The sequence below is a fragment of the Tympanuchus pallidicinctus genome, unplaced genomic scaffold, assembly GCF_026119805.1.
Source record: "Tympanuchus pallidicinctus isolate F22 unplaced genomic scaffold, pur_lepc_1.0 scaffold1, whole genome shotgun sequence".
NCBI classification, from domain to species: domain Eukaryota; kingdom Metazoa; phylum Chordata; class Aves; order Galliformes; family Phasianidae; genus Tympanuchus; species Tympanuchus pallidicinctus.
This window is the reverse complement of record NW_026294618.1, coordinates 78,555,803-78,581,649: the sequence shown is the minus strand read 5'-3', so window position 1 is coordinate 78,581,649 and position 25,847 is coordinate 78,555,803. Positions and strand designations below refer to the sequence as shown.

Below are 25,847 nucleotides of genomic sequence, written 5' to 3'. Positions count from 1 at the left end.
CCCAAAAACCTAAGCAGATATTTCTTACCTGTGTTCCAATAGTCTCCTGGAAGCAGCGTCCAAGCTGAGTTTTAACTGAAACAGGAAACACATGAGGAATGGGTTGTTGATTTGTGTAAGTAGCATGTCCTTTCTGGGTCTTCTGATATGGAAGACCTTGGTAAGAGACCTGTGGATGTCCTGGCTGAGGTACTTTCGATTTTTGTCCTGTTGATGCACTGTCAATTCTTGAAACTTGATGGATCTGAACTGAAGCTTCAGGGGGATGTTTCACATGGATATTCACTATGTTAGGAGGGAACTTCACTGAAATAATTGAAAGAAAAACACAGAAAAGTTAGTAGCAAAATACATACATAAAATAGATCCCAGGCACCTCTAAGACATCTCTTTCAGAATTTGGATGAATTGATTTAACGAGACAAAAATGTAGACAACCCTCAAACTTTGGGATTAGAAGGAAGGGTGAATGAATGCAGACAGTCTGATTTACAAAGCAAGAAAACAAAAACTTCACGGAGAAAAGAAAGACATTATAGGACTGTAAAGACTGCTACATAAACATGGATGTCAAACTGACTGGTGCAAGATTAAGATTTGTGGTCATAATGCGTAGAAAGAATCTCATTCAAAGTTCCAAAATTCAAATTCTACCAGGTTATTTTTGGATACATAGTAAGTTTTATTGTCTTTTTCAGATCTATGATCTTTCTCTGGAACACAGAAAACGCTTCGGATTTCATTTCTTCACCTTTATATACCTGCCAAGTCTGGAGTTTGCCCCTGCAATAGCTGCCAGCATCTCAATCATCTAAAACCACCACTCCCATCACTAAACTTTGAATCCAGGATTTGGCAGGTAAAGAGGGAGGTAATGTTTTTCAGATATATATATGTATGTATTACATGGTTGTAGTTTTAATTCTAGTTATAGATTGAGAACCACTGAACATTTAGTGTGCACTGGTCTGTTTATGAGCCTCAAGCCTCTTTTCATTGAAACAAAAACGTTCTTAAAACATTCAACTCAGTTGAGTAGTTGTGAGAGGATAAGGGAAAGAAGTATGTAAGAAGTTTTACTGTTAGTAAGTTGAATAACAAAGTTAACATTTACTGTGTCTGGTTAGAGCTCTCTGGTCAGCAAGTACTGCATAGACCAAATTGAGGCCAGTCAATAACTAAACATCAGATTGCTTCGACAATAGACAAATGTCATGACATTACTTCCTCTAAAATGCATACTGGATTGGTGAGTCTTTTGAATTTCCTCCTTGCTCTTTTAAACTCATCTGGATATTTTTACATCTCACAAATTTCACTCTCACAGCTTCATTTCTTGGAAAGCATACTTCATTTATCTTAGCTGCTTTGTAATAATATTATTTTGTAGAATTTCTTCTTTTCACATTATTTTGATTTTGCCAGGCATATTTTCAGTATTAACTGGTCTCTCATAGCTATTCTTAGGGAAAACAAACAAACAAAGCCAATAAACCAAAAAAAAGGAACAAAAAAGAAATATCCCCAAATTTATGTCTACTTTGTTCTGCATTGTTTCATTTAGGAAAACCTTCAGAATATTCCCAAGAGCAACACCAATAAGAAGGTAGTATTAAGTCAGGAAAATATGGCTTCAGGATCTTACTGGCTTTTCAAACCTTGCTTGTAGCAGAAAACAACCTAAATCAAAATTTAAGCTAAGTGAGATCTATTTCAGGTAAATGCATGAAGATTCAGAAGGAGAAGTAGTGAAGCCTTTCTAATTCTACTAGGGAAGATGGCTTTTGAAGGGTGATTCAAGTGAGAATACTTTACCTGTGATAAGAACATAACTAATACTAAATCATTATCTGTATTCCAAATCATAACTGTTTTATGTATGAAAGGGATCTCTTCCACTAGCTTTTCTGCCTGGCATATCTGCCGGGTTTTAAAGTGGAAGAGAGTAGATTTAGACTAGATATTAGGAAGAAATTCTTTACTGTGAGAATGATGAGACACTGGAACCGTGAGAGGTTGTAGATGCCCCCACCCTGGAGATTTTCTCAAGGCCAGGTTGGATGGGGTTGTGAGCAGCCTGGTTTAAAGGGAGGTGTCCCTGCCTGTAGAAGGGGGTTGGAACTACATGATCTTAAAGGTCCCCTCCAACCCAAACCATTCAATGATTCCCAAGCAGCGTTATCACAGATCTCCTCTCCAGGTTTTGAACTGCTGCACAGATCTGCTGATTAATTTTGATTTCTATTAGCCATTTCAGGATGAAATGTTTTGCACTTTTCTTGAACAAAATTAGCCATTCCTCCCTACAACATCCTCATTTAGGAATGCAAAAGGGAAGCAAACATTTTTAACTGTTGATGGTTCTAATGTGGAATTGAGGGACAGGTAAATATTTAAGAGGTTAGACTCCTAAGCAATGAGAGATCTATTTTGTGTTTTTAAGACAGGCACTCTAAATCTGAAAATTTTAAAGAGTACTTTTATGTTTCAACATTTTGTCTACAATAATCTGATCTGGAGTTAAATAGCCACAGAAATAAATTTCTGTGCTCCTAAATGTGTTTCTGTCCTTCCCCACACCACCATACACCATTTCAAGTGAGAAACACTCCGGAGAGCTTTAGGGACTAATACTTGAACATGTCACTGGAAACCATTTCCACCACCTTCTTTACAGCATTTATGTAGTAGTAGAAAAACCTTTTTTCTTTTTTTCTTTTGTTCCTTTGACATTGGTTATACTATCTGGAAAGACAGTTCTGTTTAATTGAATGATATCATGGACTCCCTACTTTATAAAACTGACTATTTAATTAACTTCCAGGACTCTGCCAATTGATATAACAAAGATAAACATAGATTGCATAGTTAGTTTAATGTTAGATTTTTTTTTCAATCCTGATAAGTAAATAAAATCAATTCCAAATGAAAAAAACAATTATATCAATAAAATAAATTACCTTTTACACCTTGCTGTCCAGACATTGTCAGTGGTAAAGTATGAGTTGAGTGAATAATTTGTGATCCTACAGCCTTATTCATTTGTTGTGGGTGATGGTACAGTTTTGGAGTATTGCCATTCTGCACGGGGATCTGACAAAGTTTGCCGGTGTAATTAGGAGGGCACTGGCATTTATCTCTAGAACTGCACTGGCCTCCATTCATGCAGGGAAGATGGCAAATAACTGAAACAAAAGCAGAAAGAAAAGTCTTGTTAATGACTTTAACTGTAATTACAATCAGTATTATCTGACTACATGTCACACGACAGTCAAAGAGGAAAGGAAAAAGGCTGAGACCTTTATTCATCTGACAGTTGAGGAACGACTATCCATCTGACACACTTTGATTGCCTCGTGGAAGAGCAACTTTCCTTCCCCTCCTTCTGCACCCTCTGCCTGGTCCACATCTTCTTTTCATGAGAAACACAGCAAGAACATTCTTCTTTTAGAGGTACCACTATTTCATTATGCTTTTAAGCAACACTCTAAAGGAATACTGTGCCTGGCTGCACCTTTATTGTACAGGTATTTCTATTCAGTCAGCCTTCCATTTCTATTACCTTGGGCCTCCTAACCTTCTCTGAAAGACAATGGAAAAACTTCGATGGAGAGTAAACTTTACTGAGGAAAACTTTTCACTGTAAACCTCAGCTACTTTCAGGAAAACCACGTCTTACTGAGTGCCCATGTTTTTGCTTGACATTTCTCTCTCAGATAAAATAATTTGTACAGACTTGTTGATGATGTTGATGTACAGACGTGTTATAAAAGTGTAAATTCTATTAAAATAATTTCAGAGACAAATTTCCAAGTCATTAAAATGCTGAAATTCTAATATAAAGAGAAGGCATATTACCCCTGTGCCAGTTAGCATTTGCACATTTACAGCAATGTAAACGATCAGACAAAACATTAAAAAAAAACAACATCAAATGAAAAATGTTTCTTAACTTACATACAAACAGCTCAGTACATTCTAAAAATGTGGTATAGGTCTTTATAATCATGACAATCTAACAGGCTGTCAACATTTTCAAGAATTAAATGATATAAAAACAAGATTAATACTGTAATTTTGTACAAGGCAATCTAAGGTCATTTTTTTCAAAAGTTTGAGATTTCTGGAAAAATAACAAGTGTATCCATTTGTTATCTGTTTTAAGATAAGACTCTGGCTGAATGAATAATTTAAGAAAAAAATCTAGACTTGCAGCAATTCTGCAAGTAATTTTCTTGGATTGCTATGGCTCAGTTTATATTGAATTACAATGAAAATGTAGAACTGTAGATAAGATCATTAGGAACCTGGAGCTTGTTGGCCCAAGGGGTATCATCTCTAGACCTCCACAGCTTGTTGCCATTATTAATACTAATAGCAGTACTGGAAAAAGAATTCATATGTTGTGTGTCACAAGAAGGCAAACAGGACATTGAGCAGCTGTGTAATTCACTTGGCCCAGAAGTGCTACAGAAACACAGCAACTAGGCTGCCCTGGAGCAGAGCATCATAGCATTGACAGGATGTGGGATGTGCTCACCTCATCACCAAGATGGGTCAGTACACAAACATAAACAACTAAAACTGTTTTTTTCTGCCCTATTCTGCAAGTGTTTATTTAATATTTTTATTGCCTTATCCCAATTTTCCAGTACTGGTACTGACCAAAAGTACTTCAAGCCATAGGACTGCAAATCAGCAGCAAGATGCTAAGATGCCTTCAAAAGGCAGTCTAGCCTTCTCCATGACAGGCCTCGATTTTTCGGTCATTAGAAAGCTGTTGTGACTTCATCCAAGCATACAAAAGACATCCTTGCAGAAAAGACCATACTTCAGAACAAAATGAAAGGCAATTTGATCCCAGTAGTAATGAAAGCAAGATCATTCTCTCACACCAATTCTTTATGTACTGGCCAAGTGAGTCGGTTTACCTTAACAGCAACAACACACAACGACTCTCAGATGCTTGCAAAGATCTGCTTAAGCAAGGCTGAGAACACATCACACAATAACACAGCCTTAAGCAGTATCAGGTGATAGCAGTCAGGTGTTTGAGAGGAGTAACATGAACCAAAAGGTCTCACTGAGGAAGGCATTAAAAAGCCTAACCCATCAACTTTCCTTCTGCTCTCCCTGGCCCCAAGACGACAAGGAAACGAGCAAAAAACAACCTTTAAATAATACAGACATTCTCAGTATTTTCACCAAAGCCAATCAATTTCTTCCGAGCCCCTGTTCCCATAAAGCAGCTGGTTTTGGGAAGGCAGCATCACTGGGTAACCCTCCCTGACCAGACACTCCTCTTCTGAAAGCAGACCAAAAGTTCTGCTTCAAAGAGTTGTGCTAAACATTCCAGACAGGAAGATAACAACAGAATAGGACTTCTTGCTCTCTCTCCATTGTGATTTGCAGTGATTATTCACATGAGTAACTTGTGCAATTAATGCAAACAAACTTCTTAAAAAACAAGTCTAAAAATTAATAGTGAAGAATGTATCAATTTCCATCTTTTGAGTGTCTGGCCTAGTGCATGAAGAACGAACTTTAAATGAGCCTACATTACATATATTCTGAAAACATGAAATTCTGTAATAAAAATAAATAAATATGGAACTATACAATTCTGATTCCTATTCAGCCATGTAAGAACCAATAGGATGCATGTTTGGGCTAAATTAGATAATCTCAAATGGCAAACTTTATGAGTAATAGAGAACTTTGTCAAAAAAAGAAGAAAACGATGAACATTGAACTAACATATTTGGCAATTTTAAATAGGCATAGTAGGCCCACATATGCTACTTCTGGTGCTTCCTCAGGTAGTTTACGGACAGGGAAAGGGCTAAGATTGTGACACCAGTGTTGGAAATCACAAGCAACTAATTATATCAGATCTAGGATTACACACAGACCACTCAGGAAAAGTGAGCTGAAAGGAAGTAGGCCTCCAAAAAGGTGGAGGAAGTAAATGCCACTTTTCTTTGACAATGTTTTGGGAATAACAGGTTAACTAAGAGCAAGGAGCCCTGGGGAAAGGACCACTTAGGGCAGAAACAGGATACAATGCCAGTGGATGTTTGAACAGCTCAACTTCTGATGAGAGTTTTTTCTGTGTTTTATTTTGTCATTGAGGTTAAAGAACTTTAACAAACAGAAAGGCTGAAAGCTGCCAGCAGGCATAGGGGACATTCTGACAAAACCACTCTGACAAAACCCAGACCCAGGCACTGGGAGAGACAGTTAAAAGATGCTGGTTTTGCACATACATTCATAACTTCCATTCAGACAAAGGATCCATTGGAGCCCGATTCTCACTGGGCTCCTCCTCATTTCCTCTGAAAGGGGAGAAAGAAGGAAATAAAAACATTTGTAATGGTGTGAAATCCTCTAGCTGCTCAGAGTCTGATAAAAACACAGACAGACCTGCACAAGATGACATGAAATGTCTGTTCACATGTGAGTATCTTACAAACAAAATAAAGGATTAACAGACCTAAGAAAAGCAACAAATTCTTCACTTTATACAAGTGATGACTAGTAAATCGAATCTCTTAATGGTATATTAAGGAACTGCCAACATACAATTGAACAGATTTAACAGTTTGTTAACACAAACAAATATTCATCCTTCAGATACATGAAGACTTGTTTAAGCATCTAGAAACACTAAGTTTTTTTCCTCATTCTTGAGCAAGAAACTGGTAATTACAAGCTTTGATTTTGCTAGCATCAAAGACCTTGATTAGTCTGATCTGGCAGAGGTGTGATGTTTCAGATGCCTTCATAGGGAGTCTAAAAAGGCAGGATTCAGAGAAAAAAAGGAACTTTACAACACAAGTCCTGAAAAAGTTACCCTGGCTATGGATTGGACTGTAACAATATCACCTAATTTGTTTTCAAGATACTTAGACGACCTTGAACAGCTCCAAAAAAACTAATTTAATCAAGACTGAATGTTTTTGTTTAATCATAATGATGTGTAGCAAAACAAATTCCAAGAACTTAAATCCTTGTAATCCTTAGAAAACAGCCTATACTTACAAAAATGAACCCTGAGGATGTACGTAAACTCTCTTCCTACAGCCAAAGTGTTGAAGAAAATTAAGATGACTTTTGAAATGTTCCTCATCTAGCTTTCCAAATCACTTTTCATATGCACCTCAGGGAACAGACGAGTTTATCTCACACTTCCCCTCATCACTGTTTGCCTTTCTGACTTATTCGCTATCAGCTATTCCAGCATAAGCATGATTCAAGTACATCAACAGGCTCTCCAAGAACCTCAATACTGCTCACTAGATCACAGTATTTCCATGAATTAGTTGATTTTGTCTGAGTACTACACAGTTATTCTAAATCCCAAGGCAGTTTGTGCATCTTTCTTCCATGTTATTAAGCATACAGAAAATGCAAAAACTGGCACAGATCTTCCAACTCATTCTTCATATGAAAGAAGGGATTGTATGCATGGAAGCGTAGTCCTATAGAATGATGTTCTTGTAATGCTGTGATTCTTCTCCTCCAGACCTTTACCATCTGTGTAGCCTTCCTTTGGACACCTGCTAATAGGTTCATGTCCTTTTCATGCCGTGGCACCCAACCCACAGCCAGTGCTGGAGGTGAGGTCACACAGAGCAGAGCAGGACTACCCCTCTCCCTCAGCTGGTGGCAGTGCTGGACCTGGGGCACCCCAAGGTACAGTTGGCCCCCTTGGTTTGACATGGCACACTGCTGGCTCATATTAAACTTGTTGCCAAACATGACTCCCCAGATCCTTTTTCACAGGGCTGCCCTTCAGCCTCGTCTCAGTGTGCACATATATCCAGGGTTGACCTGTCAAATGTGCAGGATCCAGCTCTTGAAACATCAAGTGAGTGATGGTTGCCCAGTCCTCCAATTTGTAAAGATCTTTCTGCAAGGTCTCTCTGCTATCGAGGGAGTCAACAGTTCTTACCAATTAAGTGTTATCTGCAAACTAATTTAGTATACATTTTAATCCTGTATTCAAGTAATTTATGAAAACGTTAGAGAGAACAGGACATATAGAAATCTCTGTAGTAAAAAAAAATAATAATGAATTAGTTAATTACTAGTGTAATTAGATTTAAGTAAGCTTACCCAAATGCAGATTGCCCTGAAACTATATGAATTTAAACATATACTATGACAAGATGTAAACTGATAGGAACAGGGGACAGCAAAATAGAATAGATAAAGAGTGTACTTCCAAGAATGTTCCTGCTGAAGTACTTCATTATCAGAGGCTGATTTTATCAGACTTCCTGGACACCAATTGTGAATAAAAACACTAACATCTATTTTATATACTCCTAGGATTTGATTTCTCCTTATTCTGAGCTCCTATATTTGTAATTGTCAACACAGTACATTCCAAACGGCTACCTAATGCTCCTTTACATATGAAATCCTGAGCTTCAAGTTTTTCATAAAATAAGATACTTAAAAAGGTACACATACTGAAGTGACTACTGCATTTTAAAAATCACATTTTAGTTCTTGTATCTCTCTCCCAGTACATGTTTACAAGTTGAAACAGACCCTATGTCACATCACTCCAGATAGCACGCTTCTTTATGTGGTCTACACTGAATGTGCTCCTTTGTACCATCACCTTCACATTGTTTATTAGCAGATGCATAACAACCCTAATAAGGACCTTATCAAATACATTTTGAATCCAAATGCTGCAATGCAATAACAAATATAGAACCGAAGGGTTGAATGTGATAAAGGAACACTTCAAATGTTTCCTCTTGGAAAAATCTTGGAAAAAGATATACAGCACTGGAGGGACAATCTCACATGGCAACCTACTTCAAACTTCACAGTTTGAACAAAAATATCCAGTTATTAAACTGTTTTCTCAGTTATCACAAATTAACTTTGTTAGAATTATCTATCTTACATTTTCAAACTATTACTACCACAGGATGTTTCAGAAAGTAGCATAGTCCCAGCTGGGAATGGGATTGTAAGTTCTGTAGTTTATCCAGACAAGAAAACCAAATTATTGCAAAAAAAAACAAGCTTCGCATGTTTTAATTAAAAAAAAAAAAAAAAAGAAAAGGACTCAGAATGAAAATCATGTTAGCCACAAAGAACAGTCCTGAAGTTTAACAAAGTTTAACATTTCCAAAACACAATTCTTTCTGCAGATGTTATTTTCAGTAGGCAAAACCATACTTTTTCATTCCCATCATTACAATAACTCTAAAAACAAGTAGATAAGCAGAATTATGGCATAGTTGGGAACCGTATTTATTCACTTTTATTAACACCTCCACCTCTCAATAAAATAACATGAATAACATTATTGCTAAGCTAATTATCAGGGTCATTTAATTAGCTTATTACTAAGTACACATGCCATTTCAAGATTGTAAATTAAAGATGTAAGTCAACTTCACAGTCAATGGATGTACTCAACTAGTAGGGAATTTCTGAGCAAGAGAATGAATCACACTTGAGTAACAATAACACTTTACTTCCCTTTGATCTAATTGCAACCACATTTTTTGATTAGGAAGACTGGTACAGCTCGCTGCCCTTAAAATATTCCAGAGTCTAGAGATCTTCGAGATTTGGATTCAAATCACTGTTCTCATCTTCAATTCAGTCTCATGACTGAAGCTGGCTGAATTACTAGGAGCAAGTAGCAGTCACTAAAGCTGGCTGAGCAGGCATGATTTTACACTTTAAAACATGCTGGTCAAGGATCCTAGGGAATTACTCTTGCTCTAAAAGGATTCTTCCAGTCAACATATAAAATAAACTCCCTGACAGCGTTCTCTTTTTGCAACTCTCTACTCCATGAAAAATGCCATACGTATTGTACATATGTATATATTTAAAAAGAAAAAATAAAAGTAAAAATACATTGCACTAAGGAAGCTCAACAACTATCATGATGCCTGTGTCTAGTTATTTTCAATCTGCTGAATGGTTACATTAGAAAATAAAAACCTTACAGATACGCTCTCTCTCAGCCCCAGATCACCAAGATGGCCATTTTGAAGTTGCTATTACATAATTCTTCTAAATAAACTTTGTGTTTTGTCATAGACAAAATCTATTTTCCTTGCAATATGTCTGTTGAATACATAGATCCACAAACAAGAACTACAATAGTAGTTTATTATAATTGTTATTAACAGATCTGCAATAACATGATTATAAACAGAAATGAAACAGCAGCTGTTCTCCTAATACTTTCACTGCTGTTCTCATGATTTTGGAAGATACACCTCTTTAAATGAAATTGTATTCATAGCAGTTCTTTTCAAGCCCCTCTATCAGCAACAATTTAACAACTCATGCAGTACATTAAGGCCTAATTAGAGGAATATCTGTGATGTTACTTGATGCAGCACTACATTACAATTATCAAGGAAAGCAAGTGGCAGAAAATCTCACAAATTCAGGTTACCTACATCTTCAGGCATTTTACATGTTCACATCTGCCAACAGCAACTTTCTCATTTAAATTTTTTTTTTTTTAACTCAGCTGAGAAGTACAGGCTCAGCTCTGGGATGACCATTATCTCCACAAGTAACTGAACTTTATTTGAATTGCTGAAAGGCTGTCTAATGATTTGCATCATTTAGTGATGGCATCAACTCACTATAGATAAGGTGCAGTACGCATACCAAGTCAGTATCCACTGGAAAAAAACAACTGCTTACTTATGAAAAAGGAGGAGGGATGCTATCTTCACAGTAAATGGAAAGTACTGAGATTCTATGCAAGACGGAATGGAGTAGGTGTTGCCTTTGTTCTTTCCACATTTATTTACATCGGTAATCTCATTAATTCCAGATGCTGTTCTCAAAGGAAATGTTTGGCCTGGATCTCTTATGAACCCTCTAGCAAAGACCCCCAAAACTTGCCATGTGACCAACACTGAGGGACTGGCACCCCGTCTGGAACACCAGGAAGGTAGCAGAGTTCTGAAAGAATGCAAGAAGCAACCTGTACATCGCGCTGCAGCATTGGAATGAGGGTCCCAGCCCTCAGAAAGAGCCTCACACTTACTGGAAATTATGTGAATTCAGATGCATGAGGTCCAGCCATGGACCAGGAACCAGCTAAAGAACCGGAAACAAACTATAACAAGAGATGGAGTACAACCTGCAGATTAAACACCGCTAATGTTGGGTGTTTAAATCAGAGCTATGTGTCTAAATCTCAGTTGTTAATAAAAGCTTCTCCCAGTGTAGTTAAAATAGTCGATGTATGTAAGAGAGCTACTCGACTGACCAATTTTAAGCATCTGTATTAAGAGTTTATTAGAATTCACTATATTATCAAAATTTTTAAATTTCTACTGATGGCAAAGAAGATTTCAGCACACACCTCCAATGTGGATGCTGACATTCATGTTGTGTTGGTCTGAAAGCTGAATCACACTGGAAGTCAATTTTTCATTATAAAGACATATAAATAAGTACAAATTTTGGGGCACCAGTCACCCTTCAGTGAAGACACTGGCAAGTATAAGAGATCCTGACACTGAAAACTGGGCAGTGTGTTTAGATCATAAAGGACAAGGTAACAACATATTTTAGAGAAACATACATTTTTGAGTAATCCAAGAAAGAAATCCAAAATTTATACAAGACAATTTCAGCATACTATTCTTATGTCTTCCTTAGTTTTAAATGAAGAACTCTGAAAAACTTGGGAAAAAAAGCTTGATGGTAGTGCTGTCATAAAGATGCACACACAAAGTCAACCAGCAGATATGTCCCCATGTGTATCACCTATCACTCAATGCTAATCCAAAGGTTAACTCTCTCACAGGACCCATATCACCTCCTTCCAAGATCACTGCCATCACTGTCTAGATGACTGAAATAAAGACCATCTGACCTACACATGGAGGGAAAAAGAAGAAAAAAAAACAACAACCCAACAACCTATTACACAGTGCAAGAAATAGGATGTAAAAAAAAAAAAAAAAAAAAAAAAAAAAAGACTATTAGACCATTCAATTGTCATCAGAAAAATTCAGAAAATCAGAAAAAGAGTCATCCCCTGTTAGGAGAAATGGGCTAAGGTTGTGGTTATTCAACATAAAAAGAGAGTATAGTTAAATCAGTAATTGAGAAACAACTGACACAAGGATCCTGGCTCACTAACATGCACGATTCTCACATTTATTCGTTGAATCTACTTCTAATATTCTCAATATCTGAGATGACATAAACTCCATTTTTAGAGAGACATGGAGAGAGTGTTAAGTGATGACCTAGTCCTATCTTGACTATATTTGATGAAACTACTGATTATATTAGAGCTGATTCTGACATATTGAATGTAACAAAAATACTAGGCCTAGAAACTGGGTACTAAGGAAAAAAAAAGAAACAATACTAATTGCTGTGGAATTACTGCATTGCAAATGGCTAATGTCAGACCTTTGAAAGTGATGCTAACACATATAGACAAGGTACTCCAGTCATTTATTCAGATTTCTACAGCAAATATAAATTTTAGATACAATTTTCCTCTTTGTTTAAGACTTACGCAATTGAACTAAATTTTCTAGGAAAGCCTAGGTTTGAAAATGGAGCATGGTAGCAACGCTTTAAAATCATCATTCTTTGAACAATTTCCTGCAGAATACAAGAATATGCGTACACAGCAATATGGTATGCTGCAGTATTAAAATTTCATGTATATCATTTTAAGCAGTCCTGAGTAACTTATTAATTGCCACTGTCAAAATGAGAACGCTGAAAGCAGTTTGCCCTATGTCAGATGAAAACCAGCAGCTCCTATGATCCCAGTACTTTTAAGGCCCTTACTACTCTGTATAGCTTAGTGTATGCCTGTGCACACATAATACAAATGCCTATTAAATGATCTTGTAATATATCTGTTTTCAATAAACAGAGTAAGAGTTCAACAGAATTCAACAATTAACAAGCATCTTCATTGCTACTGGATCCTTCCAGGCTGCATTCTTCCTTTCTGGTGCCAGCTGAGCAGCAGTATTTGCCCTGAAGGACTACAAGGTTAGCAGTAACTGATCTTTAAAGCCACTAAGCTGTTTGTGCCACCAGGTTCTGTTCCGTAACAATACTGCATTAGGCTGTTTCCAAAAGATGCACTGGACTCCTATGTGAAGTAAAAAAGTAGTAACAGCCAGTAGTGTAAGGCAGAGAAAAGAATTGCTAAGACATCAGACCACTTGGATACTATGAGTCAAAATGAAAAAATGTCATGAGAAACATTTAAGCTAAGTGGTCACATTCCTGCTATGCAATAGCTCTGAAGACCAGTAGTTAGGTCATCAGAATCCTTATTATCTCTGAAAACTGAGTAACAAAAATTTAAGCAGAGATCCATCTCATTTAACTTTCCATGCCTCCCTGAGACATCTAAGGACTGTTTCTGCTCAATATTCCCCACCCTGTCAGTAAAGAAAATCTCATCCAGAAGGCTGTTTGGGCCACCGATGGGCCAGTCCACGTACCAGGGTTCTCCCTGTCACTGACTGTTAGGCCCCTCACCCAGGCACCTCCACCATTAGACTTGGTGACTACCAGCCTTAGATCCTAAAGGTCTTTGAGCAATGATCCACTGCATTCCAAACCACAAGACAACATAAAGTTTAGAATAGAAAAAGAAAAGCCAGAATAAATAAAACAACCATTAAAAATGTCAATAATCCTAAACATCAGGAGACTGCTCTCCAATTACTGTAACATCACCATAGTGCTCATTTTGTGTGAGAAAACTGACAAGAAAGAAATCGGAATAGACTTTTTCAAGTGGATACCCATTAACGCACAAATAATAGCTCATAATCTGGATCTCTGTGGACAAGTTAAAAAAAAACACACATAAGCTATCTAAGATTTCCTGGCACTGGCTACATCAGAAGAAAGTGGAAAGTTTTCTAGGGAGTTGACCTAGAGGAGGTGACACAATATGAGAATATTGGGAAGGATATTATTCACAGTTTGTGTAATAAATAAGGTCAGAGAAAACCAGTGAAAAGCAAGAGACTCAAATCCTGGAGCTCTTGAGGAGAAAAGTGGCAAAGTCAGTGTTAATGAACAGGAAAGCTAAAGTTGCTCTGCAGGGAAAGCGCAGTTGAAAATCTGCTAAAAAACAAACAACTTCAACACGTATCATTCTGGTTCTTTTTACAACATGTAATGTTTATATGAATAAATGTACAAGCTACACAATCCTAAATACGATCAGCATTGACTAGTCACTCACAGTTCCAAGGAATTAAATGTGCATGTAAATTCCCTGTGCTGATGCCAGCTCCACTGCCAACCTTCACACTGCAGTGCTGCAGAGGATGCGTACAGTAATAAAAAAAAATTCTCCTGCCCCATATGCCACAACAGGCATCCTGGGACCTATGTAACTTCTCATTATATAGAAAATTGCTGTTTCAGCACCTAACAGAACAGGCTGAATTTAATATAATCAAACAATAAGTAAAACAGAAATGACGGCCATATACTGACTGCAGGAAACTAACACTAGATGTATGCTATGAAACTGGTCTCCTTTGGTTCTCTATACCTGTAGTTTCCAGTTTGGGGTGTGCACACACCAGAGGGTACACAAGACTGTCAACCGAAGGGCCTTTTTTCTATCATTAATTTAAAAATATGTTAAAAACAGAGGTCTTTTTAACCTTTAAGTAATTTTTAAATAAGAAAACTTATACTAAAATACATGCTCAAAAATTTCTTACTGATAGAGTTGAGCCATCAAAAACTTTGGAGACCACTGCCTTATTCAATCCATGCACAGTCCCTCTCAGAGAGATATCAGAGAGGCTGAGTTCCTAAACCATGATAGGTAAGAAAAGTTGCTGCAAGTTCTCCTGAACTTAAAATACCTGAATAATGTTAAATACAAAATTTAACTTTGTAGTTCAGTTTATCATCTTAAAATTAAAGTAGAAAATAACCAGCATGACAAATAAACAAAATATTTAGTTGAATAAGATACAGATGAGAATGCTCTCCGTGAGCAGGCTTCTTACAGCTCAAAGCTCTTCCTGCGTGAGAAGCAAACAGTCATTTTCCTTCTATTTATTGACATGACCTCAAGACTTTGTAAGAGGTTTACTTAATACAAGTTTAAAATTCCCATGGACTTCAATTTGATGGAAGTCTTCATGTGCCTCACTGAAAGATCACAGTCCTCTTTGCACATATATTCTTTTTATGAAGAGATACAAATCTTAAAAGAATTAAGATGTGTGTAGTGAAGATACAGTTCATGTTCCAAAAGAAAGATCCAGAAATCTCTCTTCATCTGTGCTATAAAACAGGCCTCTTGGTTGCAGAGTGCTACTTAAATCTAAGAGTTCATTATAGGTTAAGAGTGGGAAGGTTAAAGTTACACAGGTAGCACACTGAAAAGAGCTGGAATTCTCTGGGGACAATGAAAAGAAAAATGGTAGAGAGAGGCTGAATTTGGAAAGACTGTGATAAGCACAGAGCAGTGACAACATGTTCCCTTCTGATTGTGTTACATCCAAAGGGACATGTTAAACACAGAACTGTGTGATAAGGGAACCGTTCATAGTATAAGGCACATTTTAACCAGCAGTGAAATTGGTCAGACTCTTCTGTGCTTGCATAATTCAAAGGGAACTTTTTTTTTTTTTAAAGCCAGTTGGCATATGCTTCATTTTCAGTGAGGTATGTGCAAAGACATTTGGTTTAGCAATAACAAAATTATAGCTGTACAAGGTAGTGTATTTATTTGGATATGCAACAATGTAATCATTCAAATAAATGCACTCTTAGTTCTCTTTCTGTAGCACTTGAAGTCAGATATACATAAGCTAATCCCTATAAATTAAATCCACATACAGTAAAATAAAGCATTATGCTTTTTAACTTTGTGTTCTGTTTTGCTTTAAACATAGTCCATGTGTCTCTGAATGGCTGCAGGTGTGGATTTTGTACCATTTCCATTTGTGGTTTTTCCTATGACTGCACATCCAAAAAACTGCGCTCTCTATAATACACAGTTTGGTGAGTGCTTTCAGAGCAGATGGACTTTTGCTTCACAGTGATGGTCTGAAGTCCTTAAGGTGAGCAAAGGGGTGGAAAAGAGTTGCCAACTCAGGCCTAAGTTCAACCTTATTAAGACTGTCTAACTAAACAATGTATTTTCTTTAAAACAGCATCTGGCCTTTGTTAGAACCAGAGGGGAAGATGTCAAATTTGAGTAATTAGTTTAAGATCATGAAGAAAGCTCACAGATGCTGTAAACTGTATCGTGGATACCATAACTACTTATTGATGACAAGTACTAAATACAGGGGGGAAGGAAAGCACTCCTTCTGAGCAGATGTGGTTATCAACAAAGATATCATTTGTTTTTGTAATATGAGCATAGATAACCAAAAACTGCCCTAAAACCTTGAATGCTGACCAGACTGCAGGGGAACATTTGCATTACAGGCCAAAATTGAAGCCCACCAGTGGTTCAGATTCAGAAAGCCTACACTACACTACCTGGATTGTAAGTAAATAAATTCATTTCCTTGTCCTCTCAAGTTTACATTACAGGACAAATAGAGGCTGGAAAAAATGAATATCTGTTAAACTAATGATCATGATAAGTGATTCCTCCCAGAATCAACATGCAGATGTTTTGCTTTGGCCTTGCAGACTAGGAAATACCATTTTTTACTGCATCTTTAACAAGACAGAGGGTGTAAACAATTCATAAAATAGTTCTACTGTTATCCATCTTTCTATTTTACCCTCTTGGTCCAGTGTTTGAGGATGAATACTTGGCCTTCACTTTGCTACAGCTGTTACAATGCTGCCGCACAAATAAATATCCCAAGCATGGCCATCATTAATAAAGATTATATTTCAAATTATCAGCTAAAACAGTGAATAAAAATGTTAATGTCTTGATCTTGAAAGAGTGCAAAAGCAGCTCTGACAGGCTGACCAACTTCCTTGATTACTGTTACAGAAAACTTAGAAGCTAATCTTTCAACCAAGTTATCCAAGAATTCTGAACTTTTCAAGTGTCTGCCAGTGTCTGTTAAAAGAAAAAAATATTTCATCTGGCAGCAAAAAGAGCATAAAACAATAAAGTCTGACAGGCCAGAAATGATAATTACTGCAGGAACAGTAGAAACAAAGCTTTTACCAAATAAGGCTACAAGGTAGCAGAGAAAAAAGGCAAACTGACAGTACAGGGAGAATAGATCGATTCTTACAACATAACCACACCAGAAAAGCATGAGTCTACATCAAATTCTGTGTAACAGCCAAGACTATTTCGAAGTAACACTTTGTTCTTAGACACTGAAACTACAAAACTAAAAACAAACCTTGAATTACAGACCCGTTGTTCAGCTAAGCACCTATTCCATAGATGACCTCCTCATCAATTAAGATATCTGATGGAACGTAATCAACTAAAAAGCTAACACATTTAATAAGTAAATAAATAAACCCCACACTTCTCCACAGTGAAGTTACTACAAGGAATTCCTAAAAGTTTGCATGACGTTTATCAATTATTTTAAATTTGAGAAGATACGTCTATACCTGCTAAGACGTGGTTGAACCCATAGGAATAGTGATTTGCTGGGGGACAAGCTTCATGGATCAGACATGGATTATCTACTCATAGTGACATCATAACAAAAAAGAAAGCATCTCTTATAACATACCACCATTCTAGCAGTTCTTAATCCATGGGCAGAAAACTGAACAGGGAACACCTCATAAGCTGTCAAAAGAGATTCCAGTTTCTTCCCAGTCAACACAAATACTTCCAAAAACTGCTAGTCTTTCAATCTGCCTTCCCTGGCATACAAGCCCTCATAGGTCATCATTTTTTTCCCTACATCAATTTTTTTCCTACAGCATTACTAACAATAAATGCTTTCTAGTATCAAAAAGTACTGACAGATCTTCCTCAACTGTCATAGTCTTACAGTATCAGTTAAACATAGTAGTATGGCATGTATCATGTAGAGCAAAGAAACAATAACTCTTTATTACATAGCAAATGACAACAAGAAAAAGGTAGGGCTTGCATCTCATCTCTTAGTAAAGAAATCAGCTTATGTCTACCCCAACTTTAAAAAGAATTCCTTTGGGAAAAAAAAAAGCTTAATGCCATTCATTGTCCTTGTATCTCTCGTCATACATTAAGAACAGCTGAAAATATGTTGCCTCACAAATCACTGCTGTTTTTGAGCAACTCTAAAATGCGAAGACATTCCCATCATTTTATTATAACTCAAAAAGATACAGTAGATTCTGAATTACCAACAGGAATTAATGATCATAAATTCAGAATTTCAAAAGACTTGTAATAAAATAATAACTTCACCTTTTCACGGTTTGAATAATTATGTTCCAATTATTACTGTTTCCTAGATAGGAAATACTCTTAAAATAATTTTTATGTAGTTGGCTCCTTGCTAAATTCTCTTCAAATAATCCATTGCTTTAAAATACACTGGGCAAATTTTCTTTCATTACTTTCATCAGTAGACCAAATAAAACATAAGTAACATGTTTATGCTCCTTTTTGGATGTTTGTCTGTACATAATTGAAAACTTCTGGACAATCTCAATTATATTCAAAAGCAGTTGTACAGAGTCAATACAGTGCAAAAGGAAAAATCTTTGATAAAAAATTCCAGGAGGGAAAGTGGCAACATTTGAATGGGAATATCATTTGAACATTATTCAGTAAGGTATAGGATAAGTAGATTGCTGTGATCCACACTGAGATTCTAAACTTTATAAGTCTCTCCAAAATACAAAGGACCAGATATTTTCATACAGACAATTGTGCAAGGATCAGAAGCAGGAGAAAACATTATAAGGAGAAACAGAGGTACTGATGCACATTAAAAAGAGACCTAAAAGGGAAAAAGGAGAGCAATAACTTCATCATCATCTCAGTGATCTTGACCTTTCCACAATATCTTCTATGATCTTGGGAAAAAAATTTCTTAAACTCTTCTTGGTCTCCACCTGCAGGGAGCTTTTATTCCCTGTTTGGAATGGATACTGCCAAGCACATGGACACAGAATTTCTGCAGAAAGATATGCACTTCCACTGAAGAGCATCCTTTTTTTTTTTTTTTCTCCCCCTAAACTCCCCATTCAGAACAGCTTGAACAAACTGCTTTAAATAAGACGCTTCAAATGAAGGGTAAAAAGAAATCTAAGTATTAAAAGGGTGCTTCCTTTATTAAATTCTGTCATTCCTGTGCAATGAATAAGGCAAGGATCCCGTGGAAAAAAAGAAAAAAAGTAGAATGTAAACCTATAATTAAATACATATGCACAATGGAGCAGAAATTAAAGCGTATGAATAACACTAACTTGGACATTTCTTAATTTCTTACCACTTCATTTTACAGTTACAAATTAGTCACTGTCCTCCCACTCCCCATAGAGAGAAAATTCATTTCAAAAATAGGGTATTTTGAATGCAGAATAATTTTGAGGAGGAACAGGACACATTACTGAGTAACTTCAACAGTGAATGAGACAGGAAGCTCATATGTTATTCTATATGCATCCTTTCCTACGCACATATACCAACTCAGTTTTACAAGCCTCTGTAGAAACATCAGAACTGAAAAACCATATATAACCTTCATATGCACCAATCATGCAGAATAATGAGGATCATCTATTCAGCAGAATGTTTCCACTCAGATTAAATGCTTTCATTCTCCAAGACAGAAAAATACGGGAAGTTGGTTTAACTGTGCAATATAACCCATTCACAAAAATGAAGAGGAAAAAAAAATTCATTGAAGCACACAGGCATCAAGGAGATCCTTCCTTTTAAAACACCAAGTTTTCATCACCTTCTTTTGAAATGTTAGAGTTCTCTTTATGAAAACAGGCAAACTCTCAGCTACCTGAAAAGTTACATATTCCCATTCAGTTTCTTTTTGTGGGTTTTTATTTTTAATGGCTTATCCATATCTAGTAAAATTTTCAGGAAACAGGATTTGTTCCTTGCCTGGACTTGCTGGTACCACGTTTTAGTTGAAAGGATCAACTAAATAGTTTCAAGAATCTGAAACAACCCATGGAAAAACTTGAGCAGCTTTAATACAAACACTGCAGTTTATTCTCTTTGAAAAATCAAAAATCTTCCAAAACTCAGCACAAAAGTTTGAAAGTGAAGCACAAAATTTTAATTTGGTCATTATTAGAAATAATGAATTTTAAAAAGAAAGCAAAATGATGCCTAATTGCAATCTGACATTAGAGAAGCTAAATTGAATCAAGCATATTGCTCCTGCTAAGCAAATGCACTTAGATTAATGACAACCTAATGATCTAAAGCAGTTTCCTATTTCCCATTCATAGTAGGTACCTATTATTAGACATAGGAGTTAGGTTTCCAAATAGGGCATGCAAATTTATCTTTTCTGAGTCTAAGGAAGATCAAACATTTTAAGAGACACTGAAAACATGCTGCTCACTGCTTTAAGTATGAACTTGCTAACACAACATTCTATTTCATACTTGCACTTCTCAAAGTATCAAATGGTCAGAAAAAGAATTTCCACTCTTTTACTTACTGTTTATCAAAAATAAGTTTGGAACCAGGCCTTAAAGCAAGAAGCACAAGCAAAACATAATTCAGATCTTAAAATATAGTAAAAAAAAAAAAAAAAAAAAAAGTCTCCTAAGATCCAAATTGCTTCTGCTTTATGTATCAGGAGACATCTTGATCAAGACAAGCCTTAGCTAATGAGACACTCATTAAGAAAATGGATACACAAATTATTTAAATAAAATACATCTTAAGCTCACTTCAAAAGCTCCTGAAAAGCAGTGACCTATGACACAACTCGACCTACAGGAAGAAGTTCAATTCACTCAGCATTTTTAACTGGAGAACTCTGAAGGCACAGTTTAGATCTCCTCCTTATTCCTCTCTCTGTAAAATTGATGACACTCAGAGATAGGGTAGATACTTTTTTTTTTTTAAAGAGTCCAAGACAGTTAGCCATAGACAGATTAAAAAATGCCCCTACATTACTAGTGACTTGTTTTTAATCCCTCTTCAAACATACTGCTCCCTTATCTTTCCATCAAAACTCTTATGAAGTGGTTTTGTTGAATACTTCCAGCAGGCTATTGTATGCACTGAATCACAAATTGCATGGCCTGAGGCCAGGAAGGAAGGTGTGGAACATGCCTTTACAGGTCAGTTTCCACACACCAAGTTTGTAAGTATTTGAGGGAAGGTTGAGTTACAGCACAGATTTACATAGCAGACAAATTACATGACTGCCCATTCTCAACATTTCATAATTTCAATAAAAAATTGGGTCACAAGGCGGGGGGGGGGGGGGGGGGGGGGGGGAATGGGAAGAAAGGAAGAGAGGTAATAACCTTATCCTCTCATAAAAGTCGGAAAAAATAAATAAAAAATGTACTTAACTGTGGTTCTTGCCAAAACATCAGTTAAGAAAAAAAATTTGTATTAGCAGTAAACACAAGTCTAAAGTTCTGAAGTATTTGCTTTACCATCCCTTTCTAAAAACCTTTCCTTTTTTAATGCTTCAAATCTACCTTAAACGAAGTGTTCTGTATAGCTTTTCTAAAGCAGTCTTTATTATTCTTACTTCAACACATATATATTTTACAAATATGGATGTTATCAAGGAATGTGTTATTCATTTCAGGAGCTTTCATCTACAGTCTGATAGTCTAGCAGAAGTCTTAAGAAAGGGAACTGCTCTTTGTATCGTCTGTCTGGATGAAAAGGAGAATGATTTGAAATAGCTTTTTTCCTCCCTCAGAACATGAAATATAGTACACTTTAAAAAGGGCAGTATTGGCCAGGATCAGCACTGCCTGACATTATGTTTATACTAAAAGGAGACTAAAAATTACAAAGTTCATATCTGGCATTCTTTAAGTACAAATGGGCAAAATAATTAATTTTTAAATTTAATATTTTTTTTAAGAGAAAGATAGAACAATATTTTCACAATCACAACAAAAATACTTCCCCAACAGCAGCTATGGATATCATATCATAAACCAAAAAATCTAAAAATTGATCAAGTATTCATCTATATATCTGAACTTCATTTAGCTTACCAGCCTAATACTTGAAGACAAATTCCCACTAACACCATATACTGCACAGCTAAAATATGCAAATCCACTAACCCAGACAGCTTTCAGGGTTTGTTTTAACACAGTCGAGCACTTACAGGGTTTGGACTGGCACACTGCTGATACTTTTATTGAGCAAGCAGAAAGAATAAACAGAGAAATGACTGGCTTCAATAACTGGACTTAACATTATCTCAGTTTCTAAAAATGACAAATATGAAATTTGACTAATTCTCAGCAGTACGGAAGAAATTAAACTGCCTTTTCTTTCTTTTTTTTTCCTTTTAAAAAAAGGACCACGGTCCTAAGGAACTCTTGAACAATTTTTTGAACGTCAGCTCAGTTTTTATGGGCATTTGATACTATTCAACTAAAAAGAGCAGGAAACAGAGCTTTTTGTGGAATCTGGTATTTTTTCTTTTTAGAAACACAAAGTCTGAGGGATTATTTTTATCAAAAGCTTCAGCTTTTAGCATTCTGTAGCCCTGCAGATAAAAATTCAAAGGAAAAATACTTTTTTTTTTTCCCCTGTGACACAAAAGAAACTTTTGGGATCATTTCAGAAGGAGACCAGAAAGCTTGTCTAACAGAAAATGGTTCCTACCCAGCAAAGCCCTCCAAACAAAGAGCTGCAGATGCACAACTGGTATTAATAACAAAAATCTCCTCCCTCTGTTAGTCAAGAGAGGACAGCTAAGGACAAATGCAATTTCAGAGTACTTACCTACTCGGAAGTTAGTGGCTGTCAGCGTGTCAGCAGCATGGCCATTCTCACTGATGAGGGTGGTGGTATTTCCCTTCTCACAGTTGTTCTGACAGTTGCCCTTGGTACAAGTCACTTTGCAGATGCTGGGTGTAAAGACCACCTTGATGCGACCAGTGTGATTTCCCACTGTCAGTGGAGGCAAAGAAAAAAAGAAAAGTAAACAGACCACTTTGGTATCCATTGATTTCCTTCAAAAAGTTTTTTGGGAAAAAAAAAAAAAAAAAAAAAAAAAAAAAGGCGGGGGGGAAAAAAAGGCGACAGGTCTCCAGGAGGAGGGCAGTCTGCAGTGCTCTCTCTCATAGATCTCCAGTGGTGTCTCTGAAACAGGAGTAGGAAGCTTAGCAAACAGAGCTCTGGGATACGCTCCAAAACCACATTTAAAGTCAAGTCACTGGAGTGGGATTAGTAATCACAATGCTGCACTTTATTCACAGTCAGACAAAGAGCAATACCAAGGGCATGACAGCTTAAATAGCCAACCCTGACAGGCAGATGTAATGTAAAGAGGCTGGCTGTGCACCTAGGGGTGAATAAACTCTTGTGTCCTCCCGCATACTTTTCCTGTTTCTGCACTTATTAAGTCACTATTTGTAGCTCGACCCCTGGAAATGTTTTAGGCATGCGGCATGTCTGAAAACATCTGTCTCAAATCTCCTGGCACCCCAGCCTGAAGTGGTCAAACCTTGTGACGCAGCTGCCTGGACCCATTTTTTCACAGTTTTTTGGCACCATTTTTCCACAAGTATTTACATATTATAGGCTGTGAGCGGAGCTCAGTCTTTCTTTAAGTAATAAATAGCTCAGTCAGAGAAAAGGGTGAGGAGTGTCAATAGCTGGAAATACTCGTTCTGAGCTCAAAGGAGGAAAAAAAGAGCTATTTTAAAATGTACTTCCATACAGACATTTAAATAACTTATATGTAATGAGGACTGAGTAAACACTAACTTCAAATTAAGCTAATTTGAACAACTACTTGTTGTAGAATTTGATTGAAAACCAGATGCATTTAATTCCAAATCTAACAGCAGAATGCAAAAAAGATTAAAACTGCTAATTAGTAAAATTAAGGGAAAAGAACAGGTGTTATTTACAGTTATTTACAAAGAAAACATTTTGTCCTCTGCACACCTACTAATAACTCCAGTAAGTTCTAGAAAACATAGTATAGTGTCTCTGAGAACACTATAACCATAAATACTTTTATAACAAAACTAACAATCCCTAGAAATGATGCACAGGAATAGAAGAACCTCCCTCGTACTGCTATAGAAGTTCTTGGACAGTCATACAACCTAGTTACAGAATACCCCTCCAAACAACTTCTATTTTATTTTTAAATCTCAATAAAATGAAGAAAACCTTTCCACTTCAAAAGAATATAAAGCCTCTTATTTTTGGCTCTTCATAAACAAATAAATTAAAGCAATTGAGCCAACTGTTTTGTCTACAGTAAAGGCATTGCTCTATTTGAACAGCAGCTGCATTACAGATGCTACCACCTTATTCAGACTGAAAAAGTGCTTCGAAGCAGATGAACACAGACACAGAAATAAATGTTTCAGTTAAAGGCTAGTACTGTAATTTTGGTCAACTTAGAAGACACCGTGATTCTTGGATGTCACCATATCTTAAAAGGTTATTAATACAGCTTTCCCAATGAACAGAGATCTAGTAGCTTGTGAACTGTTGAGGCTAGAACTCCTAGGCTTTCTTTTTGTTAAACAGAGCTTCACAAGCCATACTGCTCTCTTTGTATTTTATTTATATGATTTTATATATATATATATATGTACGTATGTATTGTATATATGTGTATATATATATATTTGTATATATACATACATGATCTCCAATGAGATCTCTATATCTCTGTATATCTTTTCCTAGAAGAGTCTAATCCATTTTCTATTTTACATTTTCAAATGTTTTAGTAACATTTATTTCCTTCAGGATGTGATGTAATTAAAAAAACATGGTTCATTGAGTCACAAAAGTCAGTCTTGCCTACACTATAAAAACTACTGTATTGGGAGACCCACACAAGTTTTCCAGCTTTGGTTAAAAAAAAAAAAGGAAATAAATTGTTATTTAATTCTCTCTCATAATATTTTCTACTACACTGTGGAGTCCTAAGCTCTTAGAGAACTTGGGCACAACCTTAACAACTAATACTTTTTTTTAAAAAACTCAAATTTCATCTCATAGTTCACATTTCATCACAAAAAATCTGCAGTATACTTCTTTTGGCAGAAGACATGCTTAATATGAGACTGAATGGAAATTGCAAATTTGCCTCTCGTCTAATTTTGGTGAGAAAACTTTGGAATGTAAATTTGGGAGTAACAATAAGGAAGCAATAGTTGAATGACACATTCATAACTACTGGCCAGTATCTACAGAGGTGATTATCCATGAAGCAGTATTAAATGCAGGCTTCTGGTGGACCAAAAAGACCAAAAACTATGCAATATAAGCCCTAGCTCCTACAAATATTTGAATACTTATTCAGCAATGCCTTTGTAAGAGAACCAGTTCAATTCTTATGGCTATTCTTTATGGCTATTGCTTTACCAGGAGCAAGAAATAAGACTTTGTATTATTTTGACACCAGAAGATTTTTCCCACCTTTCTCAGATTTACAAACGATAAAGAAACTTGTATCTTTTCCTCCACTAGCAACTCACTGGTTTTAACTTTCTCATTTCTTCTTGAGATATTTCTTAAGACCTCTGAGCTGAAAGTTAACTAGTGTATGAGGAGCCAGCAGATTCAAGGCATACACACCATCTTCATCATTCTCTGTAGTTGCACCATGGAGACAGAACTATCCTCACACAGTCTGAGGTTCAGAAATGTTAATGGTGAGCATAATACACGCAGATTTAAATTGAAAACAGACTGCAAATCCTCTTGAAAGGAAGCACTT

General features: G+C 36.3%; 1 protein-coding gene across 8 annotated transcripts in view; it reads right to left on the bottom strand.

The window, feature by feature from the left end:
- Nucleotides 1-25,847, bottom strand: part of LTBP1 (latent transforming growth factor beta binding protein 1) — a 176,232-nt gene that overhangs the window by 92,148 nt on the left and 58,237 nt on the right. For 5 of the 8 annotated variants that reach the window (XM_052684049.1, XM_052684031.1, XM_052684021.1 and 2 more), the window contains exons 5-7: nt 22,880-23,047; nt 2,961-3,185; nt 29-306 (exon numbers count right to left, since the gene is read on the bottom strand). In XM_052684049.1, the coding sequence (XP_052540009.1) occupies nt 29-306; nt 2,961-3,185; nt 22,880-23,047 (671 nt within the window). Of the gene's footprint in view, nt 1-28; nt 307-2,960; nt 3,186-22,879; nt 23,371-25,847 lie in introns of those variants that run through there. The other 3 variants (XM_052684063.1, XM_052684072.1, XM_052684058.1) reach the window with 2 other exon arrangements.